Consider the following 27,107-nt stretch of genomic DNA (forward strand, 5'->3'; position numbering starts at 1 on the left):
CCCACTCCAGTACATCTTCCAACCCTGGGGAGATTCAGTGGTGACCCCGGTTCTTACCATGGCTTCTTTATCGAGTGCTGGATAGCGTTTGAGATCCAGTCAGCCCAGTTCCCTTCAGAGTGTGGCCTTTATTATCACTCTTCCGACTGGGAGAGCCCTGGCCTGGACCACTGCACGTAGGAAATGCAGGCTGGAGGTTTGCTCGGAATTGGAGGAATTCATGACCACCATGAGGGAGGTGTTTCATCACCCCACTGGAGCCAGCTGAGCCTCAGACTGCCAGATGAAGGATCAACAGTCAGTGGCCGACTACGCAATCAAATTTCGGACCTTGACCCAGGAGAGTGGCTGGAATGGTGAGGCCTTGGCCATACTATCTCAGAGTCTGTGGCATAATAAACTGAAGGATGCCCTTGCCTTGGTACAGCTGGCAGAGAACTTAGAGGATCTCATCTCAATAATCATCTGGCAGAGCGCAAGTGGGACTATATCATGAAGTCGAGGAGGGTTAGCCTGAGCCTGGACTCAATGCATTGTTGTTCCACTCCCCAAACTCAGGCCGTGACCATCTCGTCTGCTGCTCAAGATCCAGTCAAACTCATGCAGGTTGGTTACACTTGACTCTTTGCCAATGAGATGCCCTGGCGCTAGACTCAAGGTTGCTGCTTTTACTGCAGGGAAGCAGGTCACCTGCAGGCCGAATGTCCAAAGCTGCAGCTGCCTGGAGAATTGCTAAGACTATCCAACATCCAGAAGACTGTGATGATAGCAACCACTACGCCCCACCCCACGGATTCTGGTTTCATGCTGAAGGCGGAGTTAACCTGTGGTAAGGACCTGAGGCTTTTGTGGACTCTAGGGCAGCAGATAATTTTCTGGATAGAGGAACCGCCCGTTGGTTCGATATACCACTGCAAGAGTTGAGTCAGTCCTTACCCACGACTGTCTTGGATGGCTGCCTGCTAGGTTCCGGGCGGATCCAGGAACAGATTGTGGCTTTGCAGTTGAGGATAGGGGATCATGTGGAATAAATTAATTTCTGCATTATTGACTCCCCACTCATACCCCTGATCGTTGGCAACTGTTGGTTGTCTCAGCATAACCCATCTGTGAACTGGAGGCAGGAGCGAATCACTGCCTGGTCCAGCCATTGTAAGAGGATTTGTTTTCGGCTTGGTGTTCCGACCCCTGGAATCTCCTGAGACCAGCAGCCAGCGAGGGGCAGACCCGCTCAAGGTAACCTGGAGCCTTCACGAAAGCCAGTCCTACCTTCAAGGGAAAACAAGCTGGTTTCAGACAATAGGCCTGTGAGAGTCCCAGCCCAGCCCAGTCCAGTCCAGTCCAGTCAGAGGTGCGCTGGAGTGAGATCTCTAGTTCAGGAGCAAACCAAAGAGGCGCCCAAGCAGTATGGAACTCTAGCAGCTAAGCCAAAGGGCTCCATTTGCACGGTCCTGTCCAAGAAGGCTGCTCTAAGACAGAGATCCTTGGAACTTAGTCCCAGGAGCACAAGGACCATTTGTCGCACCTCACTGCCAATGTCTGAGGAGACAGATGAGGATTTGGACTGTGATTTGGCTTCCATTTTCACTAAGGACTCTTGCAGACCAATGTGGGAGACTCTGGGGTCAGGTGAAGCACCTCCACTACCAACGAAGTCTCAGAAGTCATCCTCAGAAGAATGTTTGGGGGTAATTGCAGCACCCTAGCTGGTAGAAGTCCCTTCTGTCTATAAGGATTTGGAAAAAGGTCTTCCGTAGGAGAAAAGCCTCGACTCTTCCACCGCACCGACCCTACGACTGTAATAGATCTACTGCTCGGTATGTGTTCTCTGCAGGATTGATTATTCATGTTCTCAGGCCTGGAGAGAAGTGCTAGGGAGGAGTATATTATGGAGGCTCTTGGCCTGAGATTCATTCAGCCCTTCACCTCTCCAGCCAGCGTTGGCTTCTTTGTACAGAAGGATGAGTCTGCAGCCTTGCATTGAATCTAGAGGACTGAATCACATAATGGTCAAGAATCGTTACCCTCTTCCACTCATGAACACTACTTTCAAGATTCTCTAAGGGGTAAGAATATTCTCAAAGCTGGACTTGCAGAATGTATGCAGCCTGATTCACATAAAAGGAGGGTGTCAAGTGGAAGACAGCATTGAACACACCGACAGGGCACTGTGAGTATCCAGTCATGCCATTAGGCCTTGTCAGCATGCCAGCAGTTTTCCAGCCCTTTATCAATGATGTGCTCCAGGATGTTCTCCATAAGTATGCCTTCGTCTACTTGGATGAAGTCCATGGAGGAGCACATCACACATGTCAGAGGTATCCTAAAGAGGCTTCTTGATCCTGGAATTTACGTCAAGCTGGAGAAGTGTGAATTTCTCCTAACCACCATTTCTTTTTTGGGCTTCACCATCTGCAATGGCAATTTCAAGATGGACCCTAGTAAGACACAATCAGTCAGAGACTGGCCACAACCAAGCAGATCCAACATTTCCTGGGATTTGCCAACTTTTATCGAAAGTTTCTCAGAAACTTCAGCTGAGTGGCAGCTCCGCTGACAATACTAACCGAGGGATCCCCGGTCCTTTTTTTGGACTACTGAGGCAGTGCCTGCTTCTGCAGAGCTCAAACAGTGATTCACAACAGCTCCCATTTTAGTCACACCTAACCCAGACCTTCCCTTCATTGTGGAAGTGCACGCCAAGGGGTGTCAGAGTGGGTGCAGCTTTGTTACAACAGACACCTTCGGACAATAAACTGCACCCATGGGTGTGTTCTTTTTCAGGTGACTATCACCAGCAGAGGTGAATTATGACATTGAGAATAGAGAACTGCTTGAAGTCAGGTTGGATCTGGAGGAATGGTGTCACTGGCAAGGGGACCAAGAACCCTTTTATCATATGGATGGACCACAAGAACCTGGCTTACACTCAGGATCTGAAAAGACTGAATTCAGGCAAGCCAGGTGGTCTCTTTTCTTTAACAGTTGTAATTTCATCCTGACCAATCAACCTGGATCTAAGAATCAGAAGCCAGATGCCTTGTCCCGTCAGTTCAATGAACCAAATGAGAAAAGCAGCCTACTACCATTTTGCTCCAAGCCAAGGTGACAGTGCCAATTCGTTGGGGGATCAACACACTTGTTCACAAGAAGAAATTCCTCAGAATGGCCCTCCTGGTCTACTGTTCATTCCTAGTCCCGCCCAGTCTCACATTCTTAATGGGGACATGCATGAAGATTGACATTACACCTAGGGATTGCCAAGACCCTGAAGTTCATCGAGAAGATATTCGTGGCCTGGAATGGCAAGGGAGGTCCATCGATGTGTGCTGGATGGTGAGGTGTGTGCCCAGAACAAGAAACCCCACACCCAACCTTAAGGGCTTCTTCACCCTTTGCCTGTTTCGGAAAGACCATGGGTTCACATTTCCACGGTCTTTGTCATGGGTCTTCCACCTTCCAAGGGAGTGTTTTTTGAAGGCCTGCAAATTTATCACCTCAGACGCACTTACTTCTGTGGTGGGGACAGCTGAGATTGTCCTGCAGCAGGTCTTTAGGATCCACAGTCTTCCGTTGGACATTGTGGTCTGCAACTCCCATTACGTTTCTGGAGGGCGTTTTGCAAACTAATTGGAGCAACAGTGAGTCTTTCCTCTGGGTTTCAGCCACAATCCAATGGCCAGGAGTGGGTAAACCAAGATATGAAATGTACCCTAAGATACCTGGCCTCTGAAAGACAGTGAATAGCGCAACCATTTGATGTGGGCAGAGGTTACCCACAATATTTTACGGCATTCAGCACACAAGATGTCTCCTTTCGAATGCCAGTTTGGGTATTCTCTGCCACTCTTCCCTGAGCAGGAAGCAGAGATTGGCGTTCTTGCAGCTGAAGACATCGTCAGACGCTGCAGGGAGAGATAGACTAGGGCAAGGGAGATTGTTAGCTTCTCCCCGGAAGGCTGAAGTAAAGGCCAACTGCCAGAGAAGACAGGGACCAGTTTTGCAGCCTGGCAACAGGTATCGCTGTCAACTCAGGATTTGCCTTTCTGAGTGGAGTCCAGGAAACTGATGCCCAAGTTCATTGGACCCCTTAAGATCCTCAGGAAAATAAACCTGGTGGGCTACACCTTGCTGCTCCTTAAGATCAATCCCATTTTCCACGTTTCCAAGTTAAAGCTTATAACATTAGCCCCAATACCATCAGCCCAGCCGCCACCGTGAGAAGAATTTTGGACTCAAGTACTTTCTGAGGTGTTCAGCAATATCTCATAGACCGGGAAGGATTCGGATGTGGTCCCTGAAAGAGACATCTTGGATCTGGCTGTCATCCATGACTACAGTCATTATCTCTGAGCAGCCAGGGCCTGGCAATATGGGGGAGGGGGGGCAGCGTGGTCTTGTTATGACATGCACCCATCACGCCAGTTTCCGAGGTTTAGACGATCTAACTCCCCGGTGTATGGATAGCTAGCATGGCCCCTTTAAAGATTCAAGACAGTCCTGTTAATTGGCGCTCATGTTTATGGCACCTAGGATTGAGCATTTAAGGAGCATCTGAACTGAGGTTCAGTGCTCAATTGTAAGCCTACTCATAATTTTGTTGAGTGTTTCTTTTGTACTTAGGTTCTTGATCCAGTTTGAAACCGTCTCGGTCCTAGCCTTGGACGCTCCAGCATTTGGATCCAAGCCATTCTCATCAAGGACTCTCTTCAGAGTTGTGGTAGGCAAATTGTGATGGGTTTTTGCTCAAGCAGGAGTTAATCTTAGCCATGCCCAACCTATCAAAGCACTTCATCACAATATATGCATGATCATCATTGAGGCAGCTCATTTTGCTCCTCCTGGGCATTAGTATGATTCATGCCCTTTTGAAGCTGTTAGAAATCTTTGATGTCCTTGAACACTCCAGCCAGTTGGTTGGCACAGATTTTCAGTACCTTGCTAAGTGCTCTGTCAGTGTCTGACACCTTGCAAAACTTCACTTTCTTGAAGGATATTCTGACATCGGCCTCTGAGACAGAGATCAGATGCTGTGGGGATTTGCACATGCATAGATTTATTCTCCTTTTCAAAGTGTGCATAAAAGGTGTTGAGCTCATTGGGAAGTGAAGCGTCACTGCCCTTTCTGCTGTTAGGCTTTGCCTCAGGAAGTAACGGCATGTAAACCCTGTCACAGTTGTCATGGGTCACAATTTGCAGATACCTGGCAAATGGAGCCCTTTGGCTTAGCTGCTAGAGTTCCATACTGCTTGGGCATCTCCTTGGTTTGCTCCTGAACTAGAGACCTCACTCCAGCGCATCTCTGACTGGACTAGGCTGGGACTCTCACAGGCCTATTGCCTGAAACCAGCTTGTTTTCCCTTGAAGATAGGACTGGATTTCCTGAAGGCTCCAGGTTACCCTGAGTAGGTCTGCCCCTCGCTGGCTCCTGGTCTCAGGAGATTCCAGGGGTCGGAACACCAAGCCAAAAAAAATCCTCTTACAATGGCTGGACCAAGCAGTGATCCTCTGCTGCCTCCAGTCCACAGATGGGTTATGCTGAGACAACCAAGGGTAGTCAAGGATCAGGGGTATGATTGGGGAGTCAGTAATGCAGAAATTAACTTATTCCACATGATCCCCTGTCCTCAACTGCAAATATCCACAATTGTCACAATTGCATCTCTAACTTAATACGCAATTGCCTTTTTGCTCTCACGATGGCCTTCCGTAGGTTGTACCTGGACTTCTTGTAGGGTTGTGAAATGCCTGTATTGAACACTACAGATTTAGCCCTTAGCAGACTGCAAATCTGGTTTGGTATGTTTCATAAGTTCTTGAAGGCACACACTCATCCACATAGGTCCTGAAGAATTCAGTGACAACTGTGGCATATTCATTCAGATCCATATATGAATCACTGAAAATGGTACAGTCCACCATTTCAAAGTAGCATCTGTGGGATGGACAATTTGGTGAACAGGTTGATGTTATCTCCTTTTAACCTGTGACTCAGTCAGGTTTTCTTTCTTTCTTGATGTGAGGTTGATGTAGATCATGCATTAAAAGGTCATCTTTCATTTTTCGGGATGTGCACAAGAACTGAGTGACTAAATGATTTTAGAGGGCAATCATGAGTCAACCACAGCCACGGGTTTGGAGTCACATTAGGCCAGCTTGGGTAAAGATCATAGATTTTATGCCTAAGAGCATCAGTGTGTTTTCACAACAATCTGTCATTGTTTCTATTTCTATTCCTTTTCTATTTTCCATTTATGATTTATAATTTAAATTTTTAATATTTACTATCGATTTGTACTCCAGGGAGCATGAAGAGCAGAATCAAATATCGCTGTGATGATTGTATGCCTTAGTATCAATTGTTTGACGACAATAAAGTATAAAGTATTGTAGTCATCATTATTAAAGACCAGTACATTTAATTTCCAACTAATAACTTACTTTAAATTCCATAGTGAGCATCATAGGATTTGAATTCAAAATTGCAGGTTTGTTAGACTGTCATCTTGATTAATAGTCTGGTAATTTGGTCAAAAAAGATCTAAATCAGAGGTGTTTGATAAAGTTCCAAAGACTGGAAGATTGATTGGTAAAATAGAAGCCAAGAATCAAAAAAATCAGTAGTAGTATTTTCTGTTTGCATTTTATGTATGGCAAGTAGTTTTTTCTTGGACTGGAAGGAAATAAGTGGTGACATTCTGGAGGGATTTGTCCTGGGACCACCAATTTTAAAAATAATGACTTGGAATCCAGGGTAAACCTATCATGAGTCGTCAAAGTGTGATAAAGGTTGGGGAGGATCCAAGTTTACTTCTGAGTGATCAGGGATGGGCAAGTGGAATTCATAAGTAAACTTTAATATGGAGGAGAGAAAAATCGTGCACATTACCAGGAAGGACAGGGAAATAAACTGCTTTGTACAGTCTTTAAGGGATACAGGAGCAGAACAAGTTAAGCAGGAGGAGTGAGTAAACATTAGAAGATTAAAAGTTTCAGACAATGGGACAACATAATATCAACACAAAATCAATGGTCTGATGGCCGATACTGCTGTAACAATTCTGATTATATCACTTGTTAGTCATTTTGTAAATGAAATATATCGTGTACTTAAAAATGTGGAAGGGTATACTTGGGTATTAAAAGACAATGCACAGTTACCAAAGATAATTTGGAGAACTGTTTTTGCCAGTCGATTGTTCAATAGTTGCTGACATTGAGTGTTTTTTTTGTTGTAACATTTGCTTTGGTCTTAAAGTACCTCCAGTCCTTCCTCACATACAGAATATTGTTACCTTTTAAAGGCATGAGACACTGCAGAGTTATTTGTATTATGTGGTTCTATAATTGCACAGAAAGGACAGCAAGAATTTGACCTTTAATACCCAAGTTTCAAGATAACAGTTTAAAATTCCTGTTGTGAAATGAGCATAACTAAATTTCAATTCTACTTGAATGTTGTGTTTAATAGAAGTGATTTTGTTGTAATTTGATTATTTTCAGTAGACTTCATTTTCTATTAGCTGCTTGCTTGACATTTGTGAACGTGGCATATCCAGGACACCACAAATCAGCATCTTTTTCACCGTTGAGTGATAGCGTAAATATGAAGTGTATAAGGATATAGTTCTAAAAGAATGTTATTTTCATGAGTATAGAAGTAATTTTAAAATTATCTCTTCCTCTGCTAAAAGCACGTTATGAAAAAACAATCCTGAAAATGGTCATTAAAACATACAAACTACAGTAATTTTTTTAATAATGTATACAGCAGTTTGTGGCTGCTGATAAGTTCTTGTATGTTCATATATGTACTGTTGTTCTTCTGAATTCTATTTCATCTTATTCAACTTTCCTGATGATATGTGCACCTGCTATTTTGTATCTATCTTTGGCCTGGAATCTTTCAGCCATCTGTTTTAAAAATTTCCCTTCCCAGATAATGTTTGATCTGCCTTCACTCACTCTTGATGCCTGCCTTTACTATTCTCTTCCTTTATCTCTTTTTCTAGATGGCTTTCTTTGTGTCTGTTTACTCCACTTTCTGATGTCTCCCTTTCTATCTCACTCGTGTGTGTTGAAAGGCTTAACTTCCTCAGCCGCATCACTCTGTATTACAAGGCTTCGGTACTGAGAGCCTGCACTTCCAAGGTTTTCAGCAATCAGTACTGTTTCAGTGTATCCCACGATCTTACTGCCTATATTGGAGATTTCTGGAACCATCAGGTAAAACAGATACGCTTTTCCATTTCCAGACTTTATTTAAAAAAATGCCCCTTCAAATCTATTTCAGTCAAAAATGTCCTGAGACATCTAGCAATAGCCAACACTGCTAAAAAGTGTAAAGGAGCTGCATGAGAATTCCCTGTTGTTCTCGCAGTAGTTTGCTGTTTGCTGCACAGAATAACTTCTTGGCACTGGAAAAATGATAAGCCATTTAGTAGGCTGCATATCCTTTCAAATCATCTGGTCATGTTCCAGTACATGATCATCATGCTATCCTTACATCTCCTCGTTATATTAGAAAATACAAGAATATTATTATAGAAAAACTAGAAATAGATGAAATTGAATCCTCTAAACACACATGATGAATGCTGAAATTATAATTTTAGATACTTATTGATGCCATCTCAAATCTTAATGTACCCATATTGAAAATCTATAAAACCCTTTAAATTTTGAGAATTGTTAACTATTTTAAAGTTCAGATTTATTTTTATAATGAATTGCTTCCGCCCCCCCCCCACCCCCATTTTTCCGACGTAATCTCAACTCTGTTCAGGATTATGTCTAAACTTTGCAATGCAGGTGCCATGAATGCCAGTGCAAAGTCACTTCTACAGTTCTCACACGACTTTATTTTCAGCACAATAACTGTATTTCCTTGTGGCCTTTCATTCTGTGGTCACACGTCAGCAATATGTTTTTTAGTTTCTTCCCAAATTATTTTTCACCAAGCAATATTTCTTCAAGTATGCCATGAAGGATTGTACCAAACTATCAGAATTACTTTGTTACACTATGTAGTAGAATCATCTGAATTTTATGGCAGCTCTAATATACTTAATTCATTAAATCGCACGGTCAGTTGAAAGAAGTGATATACTGATGTTAAAAGTACATATAATTGCTGAACTGAGAGCAGAGATATAGTTATCCAAAGTTTTTATTATTTATATTCATACTTTTCTGGCAACTTGGTGGAATTTAAGTCCTCAATTTAAATCCCACTAAGAAAGGATAAATTTTGTCACTATCAACACCTGAAGATGAGTAGTAATGTATATTGTAAAATAGTACCCTATCATTTACAAAGCCTTCACTAAAAGCTCCGTACCATTTGTGCACGAGTAGTTCTTGGCAGAATAAGAATCCATCAACCTGCAGACAAATGAGAGAAAACTGCAGGGGGAGTAAATCGAATGATACTTTATTAGTAGTCAACTCTTTTGGCTGAAAATATTTCAATTGACCATTTCATCATTTCAAGCAAAATGGGAAGTTATCTGGTCTGAATAGTAGATACTCTTGTACAAATGACTATTCTATAAGTCATAGTATCTCTTCTCCTCTTACCATCCACTACTGAAAGGCTAAGTTTTATGGCGTTCCCCAGTTGTAAGTGCCCATTATTTGTCTGTGTTCCTTGATAGTGAATACCTACATGCAGATCAGTAGTGGAGAAAAGCCACTTTGAGACATATCACATGCTAGTAAGGCCAGAAATAGAAACATACAAATGAATTAATAGCTAAAAAGCTGGTAGAGGAGGGAAGGCTGCAGATACCTTGAACATTGGAAACCCGTCCATGGCAGATGAAGTGTGTACAAGAAGAACAAGCTCTGTAGAATGGAGGGGCACCCATATCCTTGCAACAAAGTAATGAGGCAAGGGCAGTGGATGCTGTCTCCATGGCTTCAGTAAAACAACTCACAAGCTCCCTCAAGTAGGCTGATCCAAAAGATTAAGTCACATTTGATTCACAGGAAGTTGGCAAATTAGATCAAAATTGGCATGGAAGAAAGGTGGAGGACTGTTTTCTGACTGGAGGTCTATGATATTTGGCAAAGGTCAGTTCTGGGACTTCTGATTTTTATAATACACCTTATTGGCTTGGATAAAAATGTAGGTGGGTTAATTAGCAGGTATGCAGATGACTTGAAATTTAAGTTGTGAGCAGTGAGAAAAATTGTTGCAGGATACAACAGGATGTAGATTACTTGGAAATTTGGGCCAAGAAATGACAGATAGATTTTAATCTGTACAAATGTGAAGTGACACATTTTGGGACATCAAATGCTAGTGAAAAGTACAAACCCCATTTCCAGAAAAGTTGGGATATTTTCCAAAATGCAATAAAAACAAAAATCTGTGATGTGTTAATTCACGTGAACCTTTATTTAACTGACAAAAGTACAAAGATTTTCAATAGTTTTACTGACCAACTTAATTGTATTTTGTAAATATACACAAATTTAGAATTTGATGGCTGCAACACACTCAACAAAAGTTGGAACAGAGTTAAAATAAAATTGAAAAGTGCACAGAATATTCAAGTAACACCGGTTTGGAAGACTCCACATTAAGCAGGCTAATTGGTAGCAGGTGAGGTATCATGACTGGGTATAAAAGTAGCGTCCATCAAAGGCTCAGTCTTTGCAAGCAAAGATGGGTCGTGGCTCACCCCTTTGTGCCAAAATTTGTGAGAGAATTGTTAGTCAGTTCAAGAGGAACATTTCTCAACACAAGATTGCAGAGAATTTAGGTCTTTCAACATCTACAGTGCTAAATATTGTGAAAAGATTCAGAGAATTCAGAGACATCTCAATGTGCAAAGGGCAAGGTCAGAAACCACTGTTGAATGCGCGTGATCTTCGAGCGCTCAGGCGGCACTGCCTAAGAAACCATCATGCTACTGTGACAATTATAGCCACCTGGGCTCAGGAGTACTTCGGAAAACCATTGTCACTCAATACAGTCTCCCGCTGCATCCAGAAATGCAACTTGAAACTGTATTACGCAAGGAGGAAGCCATACATCAACTCTATGCAGAAACGCCAGCGAGTTCTCTGGACCCGAGCTCATCTCAGATGGACCGAAAGGCTGTGGAACCATGTGCTGTGGTCAGATGAATCCACATTTCAGCTAGTTTTTGGAAAAAACAGGTGTTGAGTTCTCCGTGCCAAAGATGAAAACGACCATCCAGATTGTTATCAGCGAAAGGTGCAAAAGCCAGCATTTGTGATGGTATGGGGGTGCGTCAGTGCCCACGGCATGGGCGAGTTGCATGTATGTGAAGGTACCATTGACTCTGAGGCGTATATTAGGATTTTAGAGAGGCATATGTTGCCATCAAGGCGACGTCTCTTCCTGGGACGTCCATGCTTATTTCAGCAGGACAATGCCAGACCACATTCTGCACGGGCTACAGCAGCGTGGCTTTGTAGACACAGAGTGCATGTGCTTGACTGGCCTGCTGCCAGTCCAGATCTATCTCCTATTGAAAATGTATGGCGCATCATGAAGAGGAGAATCAGACAACGGAGACCATGGACTGTTCAGCAGCTGAAGTCTTATATCAAGCAAGAATGGACAAAATTTCCAATTGCAAATCTACTACAATTAGTATCCTCAGTTCCAAAATGATTAAAAAGTGTTATTAAAAGGAAAGGTGATGTAACACAATGGTAAACATGCCTCTGTCCCAACTTTTGTTGAGTGTGTTGCAGCCATCAAATTCTAAATTTGTGTATGTTTACAAAATACAATTAAGTTGGTCAGTAAAACTATTGAAAATCTTTCCTTTGTACTTTTGTCAGTTAAATAAAGGTTCACGTGAATTAACACATCACAGATTTTTGTTTTTATTGCATTTTGGAAAATATCCCAACTTTTCTGGAAATGGGGTTTGTACGTAGTTCAGGGTAGGGCTCTTTGGAGGATTGATACGCAGAGGGAGCTTGGAGTGCAGGTCCATATATCCTTGAAAGTGGCAACATCAGTAGTAAAGTTTACTTATAGCGTGCTGGCTTTCATCAGTTGGGGCACTGACTAGAAAAGCTGGCAAGTCATACTGCAGCTGTATAAAACTTTAGTTCGGCAATGTTGGATTATTGTGTTGAGTTCTGGTCTCCACACTATAGTAAGGACATGGAAGCTTTGAAAAGGCTAGAAGGGGTTCACCTGGATTGGAGTATATTAACTATAAGGAGATGTTGGACAAACTTGCATTGTCTTCTTTGGAGTTTTGGAAGATGAGAGGTGACCTGATAGAAATATATAAAATTATGAGAGACACTAAAAGAGTGGATGGTCAAAGTCTTTTTCCCAAGATTGAAATGTTAAATACCAGAAGACATGGACTTAAGGTGGGAGGGGGAAATTTTACAGGAGATTAGTGAGGCAATTGTTTGTCTTTTTCAAAAAAAAATTACTGACTTGCACAGTGAGTGGTAGGTGCCTGGAATGGGCTGCCAGGGGCGCTGGTAGAAGTAGCTACTGTAGGACATTTAAGAGGCATTTAGACAGACACATACCAGGCAGGGAACAGAGGGATATGGACTATGCGTGTATAGGTTGCATTGTTTTGGATTGGCATCATGGTTGACATGCCCATGGTAGGCCAAAGGGCCTGCTAGTGTGCTGTACTGCTCCATATTCTATGATTTAGCTGAATATGAAGAATGCATTTAATGAGACTGGTGGACAATTCAGCCCCTTGAATGGTTTTGTAAGATCTTCCCTTCAGGATCTGGCTTGAAACAGTTCCCATTTAAATATATTGAGTTTGTAAGTGCCAATTGGTACTAAATGTTGTACAAATTGGAATAAGGAATAATGGAGAGTGGATTGAAGCAACACCCACAAAATGCTGGAGGAACACAGCAGGCCAGGAAGCAGCTATGGAAAAAGGTACAGTCAACTGTACTATGGAAAATCAATTTCTCCAGTCCTGCCAAAGGGTCTCAGCCCGAAACATTGACTGTACTTTTTTCCATAGCTGCTTCCTTCATCGCTGAGTTCCTCCAGCATTTTGTGGGCATTGCTTGAATTTCCAGCATCTGCAGATTTTCTGTTATTTAAAAGTGGATTGATGTCTTTGGTAGAAATTAACATTAAGGTATATGTTATTAATCATTGGTTTTGTTATGCTTTGTCGTAGAGGGCACAGGAAGACTCTTCTTTGAATTTTATCGACTACTTCATGACACCAGACCAAGGGAGTGGGAAGACAGGCCTTTCTTCTGGTTATTTGAAAACGTTGTTGCCATGGGTGTCAATGATAAAAGGGATATCTCACGTTTCCTGGAGGTAGGAATTGAATTGTGTCTAGTAGTTTGTTTTTAATTTTTTTTCTCAGTGTCATTCTTTGTGTGATTATGTAGTCTGTCATGTTGCTTACAGTTGTCGTACTAACAATTTCTACAACAGTGCCATCGAGTGGATTAGTACTTAAGGGCAACAATCAAAAAAAAATAGATTTACATTTCTATAATCATTTACAATTTTCAGTAAATCTGTAAAAGGAGAAAATGAAATCTTTTACATACATTTTTGGGTTCCAGGTGTCACTGGCAAGACTAGCTTTTACATTCTATCCCATTCCTTTGAGAAACTGTGATGATTAAGATTCCCTTAATCATTGTGATCTTGCCAGTATCCTGCAGGTAAAGGTACTCAGCTGTTGGATAAGGACTTCCAGGATTTAGATCCAGTAACAAACCAGGGTCAGCAAAACCTGTCATGTCAGAATGTTGTGTCATTTGAAGGGGAACCTGCAGATGGTAATGTTTGATGAACCTTTGCCCATCTCCTTGATGAGAGAGGCTGTGGGTGTAGGAGGTGCTGTCAAAGTAGTTTGGTTGAATAACTGCAGTGCATTTGTCAAACATAAACACTGCAGCCAATCAGCGCCAGTGATAGAGAGAGGGAATGTTTAGGGTGTTTAATGGGTAGTCTGCTTTGTCTTGGATGGTGCTTTGTCTCGAGAGTCATTGGTGCTGCACTCACCTGGGCAGCAGGTTCTATCACCCTGCTGACATGCTTGGTATTTGATGGAAAAAAAATCTTTGTGGGGGATGGGGTGGGTGAAAGGGGAAGTCAACAAGTGAGTTGCTGATCATAGGATACCCAATCTCTAACTTGCTTTTGTAGGTATGTGGGTGATCAAGTTGAGCTTATGGTCAATGCTGATCTCTAGAATATTGATAGTGGGTGATCCCTGCAAAATCCAAAGTGGGTATCAGTAAGTTGGTCATTGGTAGTGCCTCAGTCATTCAGCTGTCACCTTACTGTTATTAGGTATGCCTGATGTTGCTCTGAATAAGCATTTCTGCAATTCTCATTGAACCAGGGTTGATCCTCTGGAATGGTAATATTAAAATGGGAGATATGCCAAGTCATGAGGTTGTAGATTGTAGTAGATTATGCACTTAGAAAGTGAAATCAAGAAACTTAGGTAACATCAGGAATTTGCTTCCAGATGAGCTCAATGTCTTCTATGTTCGCTCTGACCATCAAAACAAGGGAACGATAAACTCCCACAACCCCCAGTGATCTTGCGATTTCAGTCTCTGAGGCTGACGAGAGGAGTGAACCCATAGAAAGCATCAAGCCCAAATGGGGTACCTAGCCGAGTACTAAAGACCTGTGCTGATCAACTGGCTGGAGGGTTCACTGAGATCTTTAGCCCCTCGCTTTGGCAGTCTGAGATACCCACCTGCTTCAAGGAGGCTTCAATTATACTGGTGCCCAAGAAAAATGTGGTAACCTGCCTCAATAACTATAGTCCAGAGCATTTAAATCCACAGTGATGAAGTATTTTGCTAAGCTGTTGATGAAACATATCAACTTCTGCCTGAGAAGTGACTTGGGTCCACTCCAAATTGCCTACCAGCACAACAGGTCCACAGCAGATACCATTTCATTGGCTCTTCACTCAACCATGGAACATCTGGACAGTAAAGATGCATACATCAGGATGCTCTTTATCAACTGTACCTTGGCATTCATTACTATCATCTCCTCAAAACTAATCAACAAGCTTCAAGACCTTGGCCTCAATACGTCCTTGTGCAGTTGAATCCTCAATTTCCTCAGCTGCAGACCCATCAGTTTAGATTGGCAACCACATTTCCTCCACAATCTCCCATTAGCACAGGTGCACCACAAGGCTGTGTGCTTAGCCCTCTGCTCTACTCGCTTTATGCTTAGGACTGTGAATTTAGCACAGCTCCAATTCCATATTTTTGTTTGCAGACATCACTGTTGTAGGTCGAATCAAAGGTGGTGACAAATCAGCATACAGGAAGGAGATTGAAAGTCTGGGTTGAGTGGAGCCGCAACGATAACATCTTCCTCAATGTCAGCAAAACCAAGAGCTGAGTTTTGACTTCAGGAGGAGAAAAAAGGAGGTCCATGAATCAATCCTCATCAGGGGAATCAGATGGGGGAAAGAGGTTCAGTAACTTGAAATTTCTCGGTGTTATCATTTCAGAGGACCTAACCTGGTCCAGCATGCAAGTGCTATTATGAAGAAAGTACAGCAGTACATTTACTTTCTTATGAGTTTGTGAAGATTTGGCATGACATCTAGAACTTTGACAAACCTCTATACTTGTGTAATGCAGACTATATTGACTGGCTGCATCCCAGCCTGGTATGGAAACAGCAAACCACTTGAACAGGGAATCCTACCAAAAAGTGGTGGATACAACCCAGTCCAACATGGGTAAAGCCCTCCCCACCATTGTGCATATCTGTGCCTAAAAAGTATTCACTCACCCACCCTCCTCCTCCCCACAACCTTAGATGTTTTCATGTTTTATTTTTTACAACATTGAATCACAGCAGATTTAATTTGGCTGTTTTGACACTGATCAACAGAAAAGATAAATTAGTCTAAGTTCATTACAATTAAACAAAAAAAAAATTTGATTGCATATTTACTCACTCACTTCTCAAGTCAGCATTTAGTAGCTGTACCTGTAGCAATTACAGCCTCAAGTCTGTGTGGATAGGTCTGCATCAGCTTTGCACATCTGGACACTGCAATTTTTCTCTCCCTTCATAAGCCTTCCAAGGCCTGCTGCAGTGAAGCAACCTCACAGCATGATGCAGCCACCACTATACTTCACACTAGGGATGGTGAAGTTTTGATGATATGTGGTGTTTGGCTTATGCATTGGCATATAGTCTGATGGCCAGAAAGCTCAATTTTGGTTTCATCAGACCATAGAACCTTTTTCCAGCTGACTTCAGTCTCCCACTTGCCTTCTAGCAAACTCTAGCCAAGACTTCATGGGTTTTTTTTTCTCTTTGCCACTTTACCATAAAGCTGCAACTGGTGAAGCACCTGGGCAACAGATGTATGCAGTCTCTCCCATCTGAGCTACTCAATCTTGTAATTCCTCCAGAGTTGTGGTAGGCCTCTTGGTGGCCTCCCTTACTAGCTCCCTTCTTATACAATCACTCAGTGTTTGAGGATAGCCTGCTCTAGGCAGATTTACAGCTGTACCATGTTCTTTCCATTTCTTGATAATTGACTTAACTGTACTCCAAAGGATATTTAGTGACTTGGAGATTTTCTCATATCCATCTCCTGACTTGGGCTTTTTGCAGAGTTTCTTGGAGTGTTTTTTTTTTTCTGTCTTCATAGTGAAGTTTCTACTCACCAGCAGTTGGACCTTCCAGATACAGGTGTAATTTTTGCTACAATCAATTGAAACACCTTGACTGCATACAGGTGATCTCCATTTAACTAATTAGGTGACTTCTGAAACCAGTTGCCTGCACCATGATGATTTGGTGTGTCATATTAAAGGGGGTGAATACTTCAGTGGTCAATTATTTTGTGATTATATTTGTAATTAATTTAGATCACTTTGTAGAGATCTGTTTTCACTTTAACACCGAAGAGTCTTTTTCTGTTGGTCAGTGTCAAAAAAAAAGCCAAATTAAATCCACTGTGATACAATGTTATAAAACAACAAAAAATGAGAACTTCCAAGGGGGATGAACACTGTACATAGAGCATTGTCAGGGGCCCCCACAACCCAGGTCACGCTCTCTTCTCGCTGCTGCCATAAAGAAGAAGGTACAGGAGTTTCAGGACTCACACCAACAAGTAAAGGAACAGTTATTACCTCTCAACATTAAGCTCTTGAATCAAAAAGGGTAACTTCAGTCAACACTGAACTTTTCCCACAACCTATGGACTCACTTTAAAGGACTTTTCATCTCATGTTCTCAATATTAATTGATTATTTATTATTATTGTTTATTTCTTATATTTGCACAGTTTGTTGTCTTTTGCAAGCTGGTTGTCTGCCCTGTTGGTGTGGTCTTTCATTGATTCTATTATGGTTATTGGATTTATTGAGTATGCCCGCAAGAAAATGGATCTCAAGTTTGTATATGATGTCATATACAGCAGTGGTCCCCAACCACCGGCCCACGGACTGGTATTGGGTTGCAAAGCATGTGCTACCGGGCCATGAGGAAACGATATGAGTCAGCTGCACCTTTCCTCATTCCCTGCACACCCACTGTTGAACTTGAACGCACGCGAGGTCATCAGTCGGTCATTAACCTGCAACTACTCGATGTGTGAAAAACAAATGCCGCTTGAGAGTTTCTTTGGAAGAGATGGTAGGGGACATAAAAGGCCTAACGATGATGATAATGCAGAGACAGCTGAGGCCAAGACAGCAAAAAAAAGAAAGCTTCCTTCAACAGAAAATACGAGTCGTACATAAAATATGGCTTTATTGCGACCGGTGACTTGCATGCTCCAAGCCCCCTGTGTGTGATATGTGGAGACAAGCTGTCTAATGAGGCAATGAAGCCCTTAAAACTGCTTCAGAACCTTGAGTCCAAGCACCCTGCACTTAAAGACAAACCCGTTGATTTTTTTGAGCGGAAAAAATGGAACAGAAGCAAATGCTGAGAGCCACCACTTCCACAAATGCTGCTGCTCTGAGAGCGTCGTGCTTAGTGGCTAGGTGGCTAACTGTGAGGCTAAGAAGCCTTTCACTGTTGGTGAAGAATTGATTCTGCCTGCTGCCAAGGACATGTGCCGTGAACTGTTGGGAGAAGCTGCAGCTAACAAGATGGCACAGGTTTCTCTTTCAGCTACCACAGTTTCAAGGAGAATCGATGACATAGCAGAGGACATCGAAGCACAGCTGTTGGAACGGCTTAACGAGTCTGGTTTCACTACCCAAGTCAAAGAGGTTGCTCCTGAATGCCAGTCTACACACTGTGTCACACACAGAGAAATGCTGGCTAGCCGAAAAATGTCACCTGCTCTTAACAGCATATTGAGTGACGTTGTTGAAGTAATTAATCACATCAAAGCAAAAGCCCTTAACTCACATCTGTTTGAGCAGGAAATGGATGCAGAGCACAAACGCTTTCTCTTACACACTGAAGTCAGGTGGCTATCAAGGGGGAGAGCCCTGGCCAGGGTTTTTGAGATAAGAGAGCAGCTACAGAGAATTCTTTCAAGAAAAAAGTCACCACTGGCAGCACACTTCAGTGATGAGGAGTGGATAGCAAAACTTGCCCATCTGTGTGACATCTTCAACTTGCTCAATGAACTCAATTTGTCACTTCAGGGGAGAATGACAGCTGTCTTCAAGTTGGCAGATAAAGTGTCTGCTTTCACAGCCAAACTGGAACTATGGGGACGGCAAAGGGACAGGGGCATATCTGACATGTTCCCAACATTAGCTGGGGTTTTGGGAGAGACTGAGGCTCACAGCTGGTGCGCGATCACCTATCTTCGCTGTCGACAGAATTCGAGCATTACTTCCCAACCACAAATGACCCAAGATGTGCAAAGGAGTGGGTCCGTGACCCATTTGTGAATGTCCCCGGTGAATCATCCATGTCAGTGCGGGAAGAAGATCAACTCCTCGAGCTTGCAAATGACATTGGGCTGAAAAGTATGTTTGACATAACATCTCTGCCAGCATTCTGGATCAAAGTCAAGGCTGAATATCCTGAGATAGCCACAAAAGCACTGAAAACGTTGCTTTCCTATATTCCGGTCACAATTAACACCCCCCCCCCCCGGTTAGCCGGTCCGCAAGAATATTGTCAATATTAAACCGGTCCACGCTGTAAAAATGGTTGGGGACCCCGATATACAGTATGTATTTTGATAGTAAATTTACTTTGAACTTTCAACTTTAGATTACTTCATGCTGTTAGATAGCACTTTTGGGTGCTCACCTTTGAGCTGACAATAGAGTTCTGAGACTATCCCATTTAGCATATTTGTAGTATGATAGAACATCATGGAGGATATCCTCAGTGTGTAGATGGCTCTTTGTCTGAACAATGTGTGTGCAGTGCTCATTCTACCAATGCTATTGTGGAAAAATATATTAGGTATGGGTAGGTAAGAGAAGATTACATCAATTAGGTTAAGCAACCTGACACAGAACCAGTCTGCCATCTATATCTGTCTGTCTGCGGTGGTGTTACTGACCAATCTTGATGATAGGCATTGAACTCTCCCAATTAAAAGGTTCAGGAGGGAAATGTGGAGAAGAGGACTGCAGTGGTGATTGGGGACTCCATAGTTAGCGGAGTAAACATGAGATTCTATTGATGTGATAGAGACACCCGGATGGTATGTTGCCTCCCAGGTGGCAGGGTCAGGGACATCTCCAATGTGGTCCACAACATTCTAAAGAGGGAAGATAAACAGCCAGAACTCTTGGTACATATTGGCGCCAATGACATAGGTAGGAAAAAGGAGGAGGTCCTGAAGAGAGAATTTGGGGAGCTAGGTAGAAGGCCATAAAGCCCCTCCTTCAGAGTAGTTATTTCTGGATTGCTGCCTGTGCCACACACCACTGAGGGTAAAAATAGGATGATTTAGCAGATGAGGAACTGGTGCAGAAGGAAGGGTTTCGGATTTCTGGATCATTGGGCTCTCTTCTGGGGAAGACATGGCCTGTAAAAAAAATGTGACAGGTTACACCTGAACCCAAGGGAGACCAATATCCTTGTGGACAGGTTTGCTAGAACTGTTGTGGAGGGTTTAAACTAATTCGGCGGGGGGGTGGTAAAATGAATGATAGGGCTTAGGATGGGTCAGTTGGTACACAAGCAGAAGCTTTGTGCAGTTAGACTGTCAGGAAGGACATGGAGATGTAGGGTAAAATTACAATTGGTAGCTTGAGTTGCAGTGTAATGGGGTACAAAATCAAAAGGGGTGATGAATACAGGACTGAAAGTGTTATATTTGAATGCATACAGTATATAGAGTATGGTAGATTATCTTGCTACATAGAGATTGGCAGGTATGATGTTGTTGACATCACTGAATCTTAGCTGAAAGCAGATTTAAAGTTGGGAGTTTAACATCCAGGGATACACATTATATCAAAAGGACAGGCAGGTAGACAAAGTGGCTGGCATTGCTTTATTGATAAAAGATGAAATCAAATCTTTAAGGAGGTGACTTAGGATCAAAAGATGTAGAATCATTCTGGGTAGAGTAAAGGAACTGCAAGGTTAAAAAGACCCTGATGGGAGTTGTCTACTGGCCTCTGAACAGTGGCCAGGATGAGGGTCCCTGACAATGGATACTTCTTTCCTGCAACAGTGCTCCATGCAGATGTGCTCAGTAGTGGGTAGGGCTTTACTGCTGATGGACTGGACTGTATCTGCTACTTTTGTAGGACTTTCCATTCAAGGGCATTGGTATTTCCATACCAGGCTGTGATGCAGCCAGTCAATATACTCTCCACCACACATCTATAGAAGTTTCTCAAAGTTTTAGATGTCATGCTGAATCTTTGCAAACTCCTAAGGAAGTAGAGTTGCTGCCATACTTTCTTCGTAATTGCACTTGGGTGCTGAGCCTTAAAAATCTGAGGTGCAAAGGGACTTGGGAGTCTTTGTGGAGGATTCCCTAAAGTTTAAATTGAAGGTTGGTTCAGTGATGAGGAAGGTTAATGCAATGTTAGCATTCATTTCAAGAGGACTAGAATATAAAAATGAGGATGTAATGGCGAGGCTTTATAAGGCACTGGTAAGGCCTCACTTGGAGTATTATGAGCAGATTTGGCTCCTTATCTAAGAAAGAATGTGCTGACATGGGAGAGGGTTCCAAGGAGGTTCACGACAAAGATTCTGGGATTGAAAGACTTATCATATGAAGAATGTTTAATGGCTCTAGGCCTGTACTAGCTGGAATTTAAAAGAATGAGGGGGGATTTCATCGAAACCTACTGAATGTTGAAAGGCCTAGATAGAGTTGATGTGGAGATGATGTTTCCTATAGTGGGGTAACCTAGGACCAGAGTGCACAACCTCAGAATAAAGGGACATCCATTTAGAACAGAGATGAGGAAGAATTCCTTTAGCCAGAGGGTGATGGATCTGTGGAATTCGTTACCACAGGCAAATGTGGAGGCCAGATCATTGGGGTCATTTAAGATGGAGGTTGACAGATTCTTGGTAGGTCAAGACAGAAGAAGAATGGGGTTGAGAGGGAAATAGACCAGCCATGATTAAATGGCTAAGCATACTCAATAGGCTAAGTGGCTAATTGTGTTCCTCTGTCTTATGGTCTTAGAGTCTAATTAGAGTACATTTTGTACTCTTGGTGTTTTCTGTTCTTGCAAGTGATGTTTTGCTGGAGGAACATTAATTGATCAGCTAAAAAAGGGTGGTAATTGGTACTCAATAGTTGTGTCGGCCCATGTTTCACTGATACCATGAATAAAATGGTATGAATACCTTGAGTGATATTTACCAGTGATAACCTGGAATTTGGCAAAACCTTTGGATCATAGCTACTGGTGACCTTCATTTGGTCATTCTTGCCCACGGGAAAACACATTCTTTTTTTTCTTTTGTAAATACTAAATCAAGCACTTGTTTTATACTGCATTTCAGAAGACTGACATTATTAATGGTTTTACGTGCACCTGAAGACAATACATTCTATGGCACGTGTCTACCTCATGGTACTAAAACTTATATCCACTGTTGTTGAACTGCTACTTTTTTTAAATTATCCCTTCTGAGAAATGAAGTAGATAAGATAATTCTTCCATATTCTTTTCATGATCTCTCCACCTTCTCTGTAGTTTTGTGCCTACTGATGCTGAATTGATATTGCTGTGAAAATCCAGCTACTTTATTTCATAATTTGTACCGTTTTTGTAAACAAAGAAAGAGGCCATTTACCCCATCAAGTTTATGCCAGCTCCCAGAGCAAACTAATTTTCTCATTTATTATAGTTTAAAAAAAAGGTTCAAAGGTTCACTTGATTATCAAAGTATGTATGCAGAATACAACTCTGAAAAAAAAATTTGTCTTCTCCAGATAGCCATAGAATACAGAGAACTGTAGAAGTCGTTAAAAAAAGACATCAATCCCCCTCTTGCACAAATAAAGTAAGAAACAAAAACTGACAAACCCCAAACACCCCCAACCCCTCCCTCGCACAAAAACCAACATCACCCTAACCCCCAGCCAGCTAATCGGCAACAAGTAAGAATGGATGAAAACACGACTAAAAAATCATAGACATGAAAGAGACCAACACGAAATACAGTTTAATTCATAAATCCGCGAGTGTTGGGACCCAGTGGCCTCTCTGAGAGAAGTAACTTGAACCAGTAGCCTCTCCGAGAGCCACTCACACTGCTCTGCATTTGCGTCGACGTTTTAATCTTCCTCAACTCCTCAAGAATAAGTAGGAGACATAGAAAAACTGAAATGATTATCTGGAAGATGTCGTCTGAGGAATCGTTGTTCGCAGTGGCCACCTTGACCAGAAAATTGGCATGAAAGTCATTAACTTGACTGCCTATTCCACTGTGTTTTACCCACAGGGAAGCTGCTAATCTGCTTTTGAATAAAGCTCTGCAGGTGCTGAAAATCTGAAATGAGAAAGTGCTCGAGCTACTAAATCAGTCAGGCAGCACCCGTGAAGTTGGTGTTTCAGGATGATGGCCTTTTGTCAGAACTGTTATTGTAGGTCCCTAGCTTTTCTTTGAATAAGAATATGCTTTAAAAAAGTGGTAATAATGGAATAAATCCATCACCATTGTCAGTAGTTGTTTCAACAGTAACATTTTCCCTATTCTCCTCCAGTGTAACCCAGTTATGATTGACGCAATCGATGTCTCTGCAGCACACAGAGCTCGCTACTTTTGGGGAAACTTACCAGGAATGAACAGGTTAGATGTGTTTTGTCCTAGTAAATTAATTTTCCACAACTACTAATTCAGTTGCTAGTTGATATCAAGTGCTTTGTTTGGTGTATAAACTAAACCAACATATCAATAACTTTAAAAGAAAAGAAACAGAAGTTGCAGTAAATACTTAGCAGAGCTGATATCTTAAAGAATGTGAGAAACTGGATTATTTTTTCAGCTCAGTGACTTTTCATCAGCTCTGTTTTGATGGATAATCATTATCCTGCAACAGGAACTGTTTCTCTATCCACAGATGTTACCTGGCCTGTTTTAGGTTTGAAGCATATGCAGAATTTAAATTTTGCACAAATTAAATTGTACAATGCTGTCTGTATCTGGTGTAATATTACTATTTCTTTCAAGAGCATTGATCGGCTATTCATCAAATGAATGAAAGGATAAAAATTACTCAAGGAAGTATTGGTAGATGAATGTTGATCTTTTCATATGACATTCCAAGTGAACTAATTTTATATGCTTTAACTGGTTTGTAAAAAGTTATCTTCTGCTCTATTAAAGTTATAGAGAACTATAGCACTGAAACCAGCCCTTTGGCCCATCTAGTTAATACAAGACTATTATTCTGCATAGTTCCGTCGACCTGCATACAGACCATAGCCCTTTACACCTCTCCCATCCATGCACTTAACCCAAACTTCTCTTGAAAGTTGGAATCAAACCAGCATCCACTTTGCACTGGCAGCTTGTTCCACACTCTCACCACCCTCTGAATGAAGTAGTTCCCCTTAAACAATTCATTGTGCACTGGTAATCTATGATCTCCAATTCTAGTGTCGCCCAACCTCAGCAGAAAAAGCCTGCTTACATTATTGGCAAGAGGAATTTCTTACCACCATGTTTCGTATATATTTGCTACCACTGTGAGCAGGACTTTCTAACCTTAAATGTATTTCCAGTATTTATAACTTTCAAAATGTGTTAGATGCTGCCCAGTGCCTTTGCACCGCTCGGAGAGATTTGAGTTCCATTTGGGAGGGAGATTTTGTTTACCGTCATCTGTAGAGATATTTATATAAAATAGTAGAGAAGCCAATGTGAAGCCTCATTGGTAAATTAAAATTATCACATTTATAATAACAGATGATGTTTTTATGTCACTGAGTGTTAGCACAATGTTAAGGCAGTGAAGAGTGAGGTTTTGTTTTCATTCTATTAATTTAGAAATTAATCTAGAAGGGTATCCATTTAAACACATTGTGTAAAATCTGGCAATTTTACCTAACCTGTAGCGGTAGCCTCTCTCAACAAATCTGTTATTTGTTGATAAGCAATTTCAAATTCATTCTCAACCCTGCAAATCACAATTGTCATTAACATAAGATGACATGATTGGAGCATTTTGACTGTCAGTATCAGTCCTGCAGACACTGTTGATAAGAAAAAAATGCCTCAAATCTCAATAACCGTTGCCAAACTTCACAGGATATCATAAAAGATCCATGACCTTCTATATTCTACACTGCTAACACTCATGATTCAAACATGTATTACCTGATAAATGGAAGATTCTTTTATTTATCTGGCAAATGTAGATGTTTAACTGACCAAATGTAACAAAAACTGAATTGTGTAAACGAATTGTAGAAATTATAAAATATTTCACATTCTGTTTCCACATGGATTTTCACCTACCAGTTAACAACCAAATTATGTGATAGTTCAGAGAAAATTTATCAATCTTATAAACAAGAGTCTCTTACATTGAAAACTGAAGTATAAGCTATCAAATGGCATTAATTTTCTAAACTACTAATGGCTGTTTGGACACCAAAAAAAAATTAGATAGGAATGTGGTTCATAATCGATATGTTATTAGCTTTCCACTTTAGTACTTAATTTTATAGTTTCCTGGGATTAATATAGCTATATTGCAACTAGTATATGTTCTATTAGCAATTAAAATTTCACAAGGAGAATTAGGCTAACAGTGAACAAGAGGTTAAACTCATTTTATTATTAGATTAAAGTACAAGGCTTATAATACTGCTTAAATGTGTTGTGAGACATATATATAAGGTCAAACTTATAATCAAGTTAAAGATTGCTACAGATACATGAAAAGGTTTGGCAAAATTAAATGTAACTCCCTTACATGCAGGAGAAATTACCATAATAAATAAGGAATTGGCAGAGAAACATTTCGTATGTATGCCAATATACAGAACTATTGATAAATTTGTGAGTCATGTGAAAATGAAGAGTTTAGGAAAAATCATCTCCATTTATGCCCTTCCTCTCATTTGGAAGCATTCTTTCTTATACATCCAATCAAATGTTTCATCATTTTAGAGCCCTCTGTTAAATCATTTCTCAAGGAAAAAAAAGGCTTATAAAAGAGAATCTGAGAAAAAGCATTTTGTTTTTGAGATTGTAACTAGCAGGAGAAGAGAAAATGATGAATATTTTGTTCTTATTAAAAGGCATTTCATGAATCACCCAATAAAACTTGTAGCAAAAGGTAATAGTTTGCCTGGTTGGAGCTAAAGAATTAGTCTGGATTTGTAAACTGATAAATCCAAAGAGTAGGAATAAACAAGCCAGTTTCAAGTATGATGTCATAAGATCAGTGATCTAGTTATAATTTTGCAAGGAAGAATGGGAAATAATCCCCCAAACAAGAATTGAAAGAATCTTAGCTGGCTACAAAAAGCGTTTACAAGCTGTGATACTTGCCAAAGGGGGTGTTACTAAGTACTGCCATGCAGGGTGCCCAAACTTTTGGTTTGGCCCTTTTTCTTTTTTGTTATTTTGAAACTATAAAAGATGGAAATAAAAAAGTTTTCTTGCTAAAAATATTAAAGAAATGTGTCATTTTTAACTTTATGCCTTTTGGAAATCAGTTCGTCTTTTACTCGTTTAGCTATTCACAGTAACAGAAATTTTGACTGGGATGCCCAAACTTTTGCATGCCACTGTACTTAAGTAACAGAAAAAGTAATCTTCGATAACTTGATTAGAGGTTCATTCCATAGTATTACTCATAAAATTTTCAGGCTTATAAATTTCATTCGATTGAGTTCCTCATAAAAAAAACTGAGATTAATCTTGAGTTTCAAAGGTTTCAAAGGTGCATTTAATGTCAGAGAAACGTATACAATATACATCCAGGAATTATTTTTCTTTGCAACCATCCACAAAAACAGGACTGCCCAGAGAATGATTGACCGTTAACTGTTAGAATCCCAAAGCGACCCCAGCTTCCCCCACCCACTCATAAGCAGCAGCAAAGCAAAGACTCCTCTCCCCCACCAGCAAAAAAGCGTCAGCGCCCCCCCCCCCCCACCGAGCAGTCAAGCGTGCAGCAAAGCATCAATAAAAACACAGAACAACAGGAATTCTGCAGATGCTGGAAATTCAAGCAACACACATCAAAGTTGCTGGTAAATGCAGCAGGCCAGGCAGCATCTATTGGAAGAGTTTCAGTCGATGTTTCAGGCCGAGACCCTTCGTCAGGACTAACTGAAGGAAGAGTTAGTAATCTCTTACTAACTCTTCCTTCAGTTAGTCCTGACGAAGGGTCTCGGCCTGAAACGTCGACTGAAACTCTTCCAATAGATGCTGCCTGGCCTGCTACGTTTACCAGCAATAAAAACACAGACTTGCAGTACCCCAAAGACTACTCATTCACCTGGTAATTTGACATACCATAGGCTCTCTCTCTCCCTAATAAGGGAAAAGGAGGTGTCCCCATTTCACATGTAAGATTATTATTATGGATGATTTAGTATTAATGATCTGATCTTTTAATAAAAGGAAAACAAACCATATCTTTGCTCTGTACAAAAGTGAATAATGGTACTATTGTTAAATTTCAGATCAGAATAATAAGTAAATAAAAACATACTGTGTTGGA

At 41.3% G+C, this 27,107-nt stretch overlaps 1 protein-coding gene across 3 annotated transcripts in view; it reads left to right on the forward strand.

Annotated features, from left to right (window-relative positions):
* Positions 1 to 27,107, forward strand: part of dnmt3bb.1 (DNA (cytosine-5-)-methyltransferase 3 beta, duplicate b.1) — a 267,878-nt gene that overhangs the window by 216,741 nt on the left and 24,030 nt on the right. For all 3 annotated transcript variants that reach the window (XM_072241847.1, XM_072241850.1, XM_072241849.1), the window contains exons 18-19: positions 13,167 to 13,315; positions 23,130 to 23,215. In XM_072241847.1, coding sequence (XP_072097948.1) covers positions 13,167 to 13,315; positions 23,130 to 23,215 — 235 coding nt within the window. The remainder of the gene's footprint in view (positions 1 to 13,166; positions 13,316 to 23,129; positions 23,216 to 27,107) is intronic.

Source organism: Mobula birostris, chromosome 2 (genome assembly GCF_030028105.1).
Source record: "Mobula birostris isolate sMobBir1 chromosome 2, sMobBir1.hap1, whole genome shotgun sequence".
Taxonomy (NCBI): Eukaryota; Metazoa; Chordata; class Chondrichthyes; order Myliobatiformes; family Myliobatidae; genus Mobula; species Mobula birostris.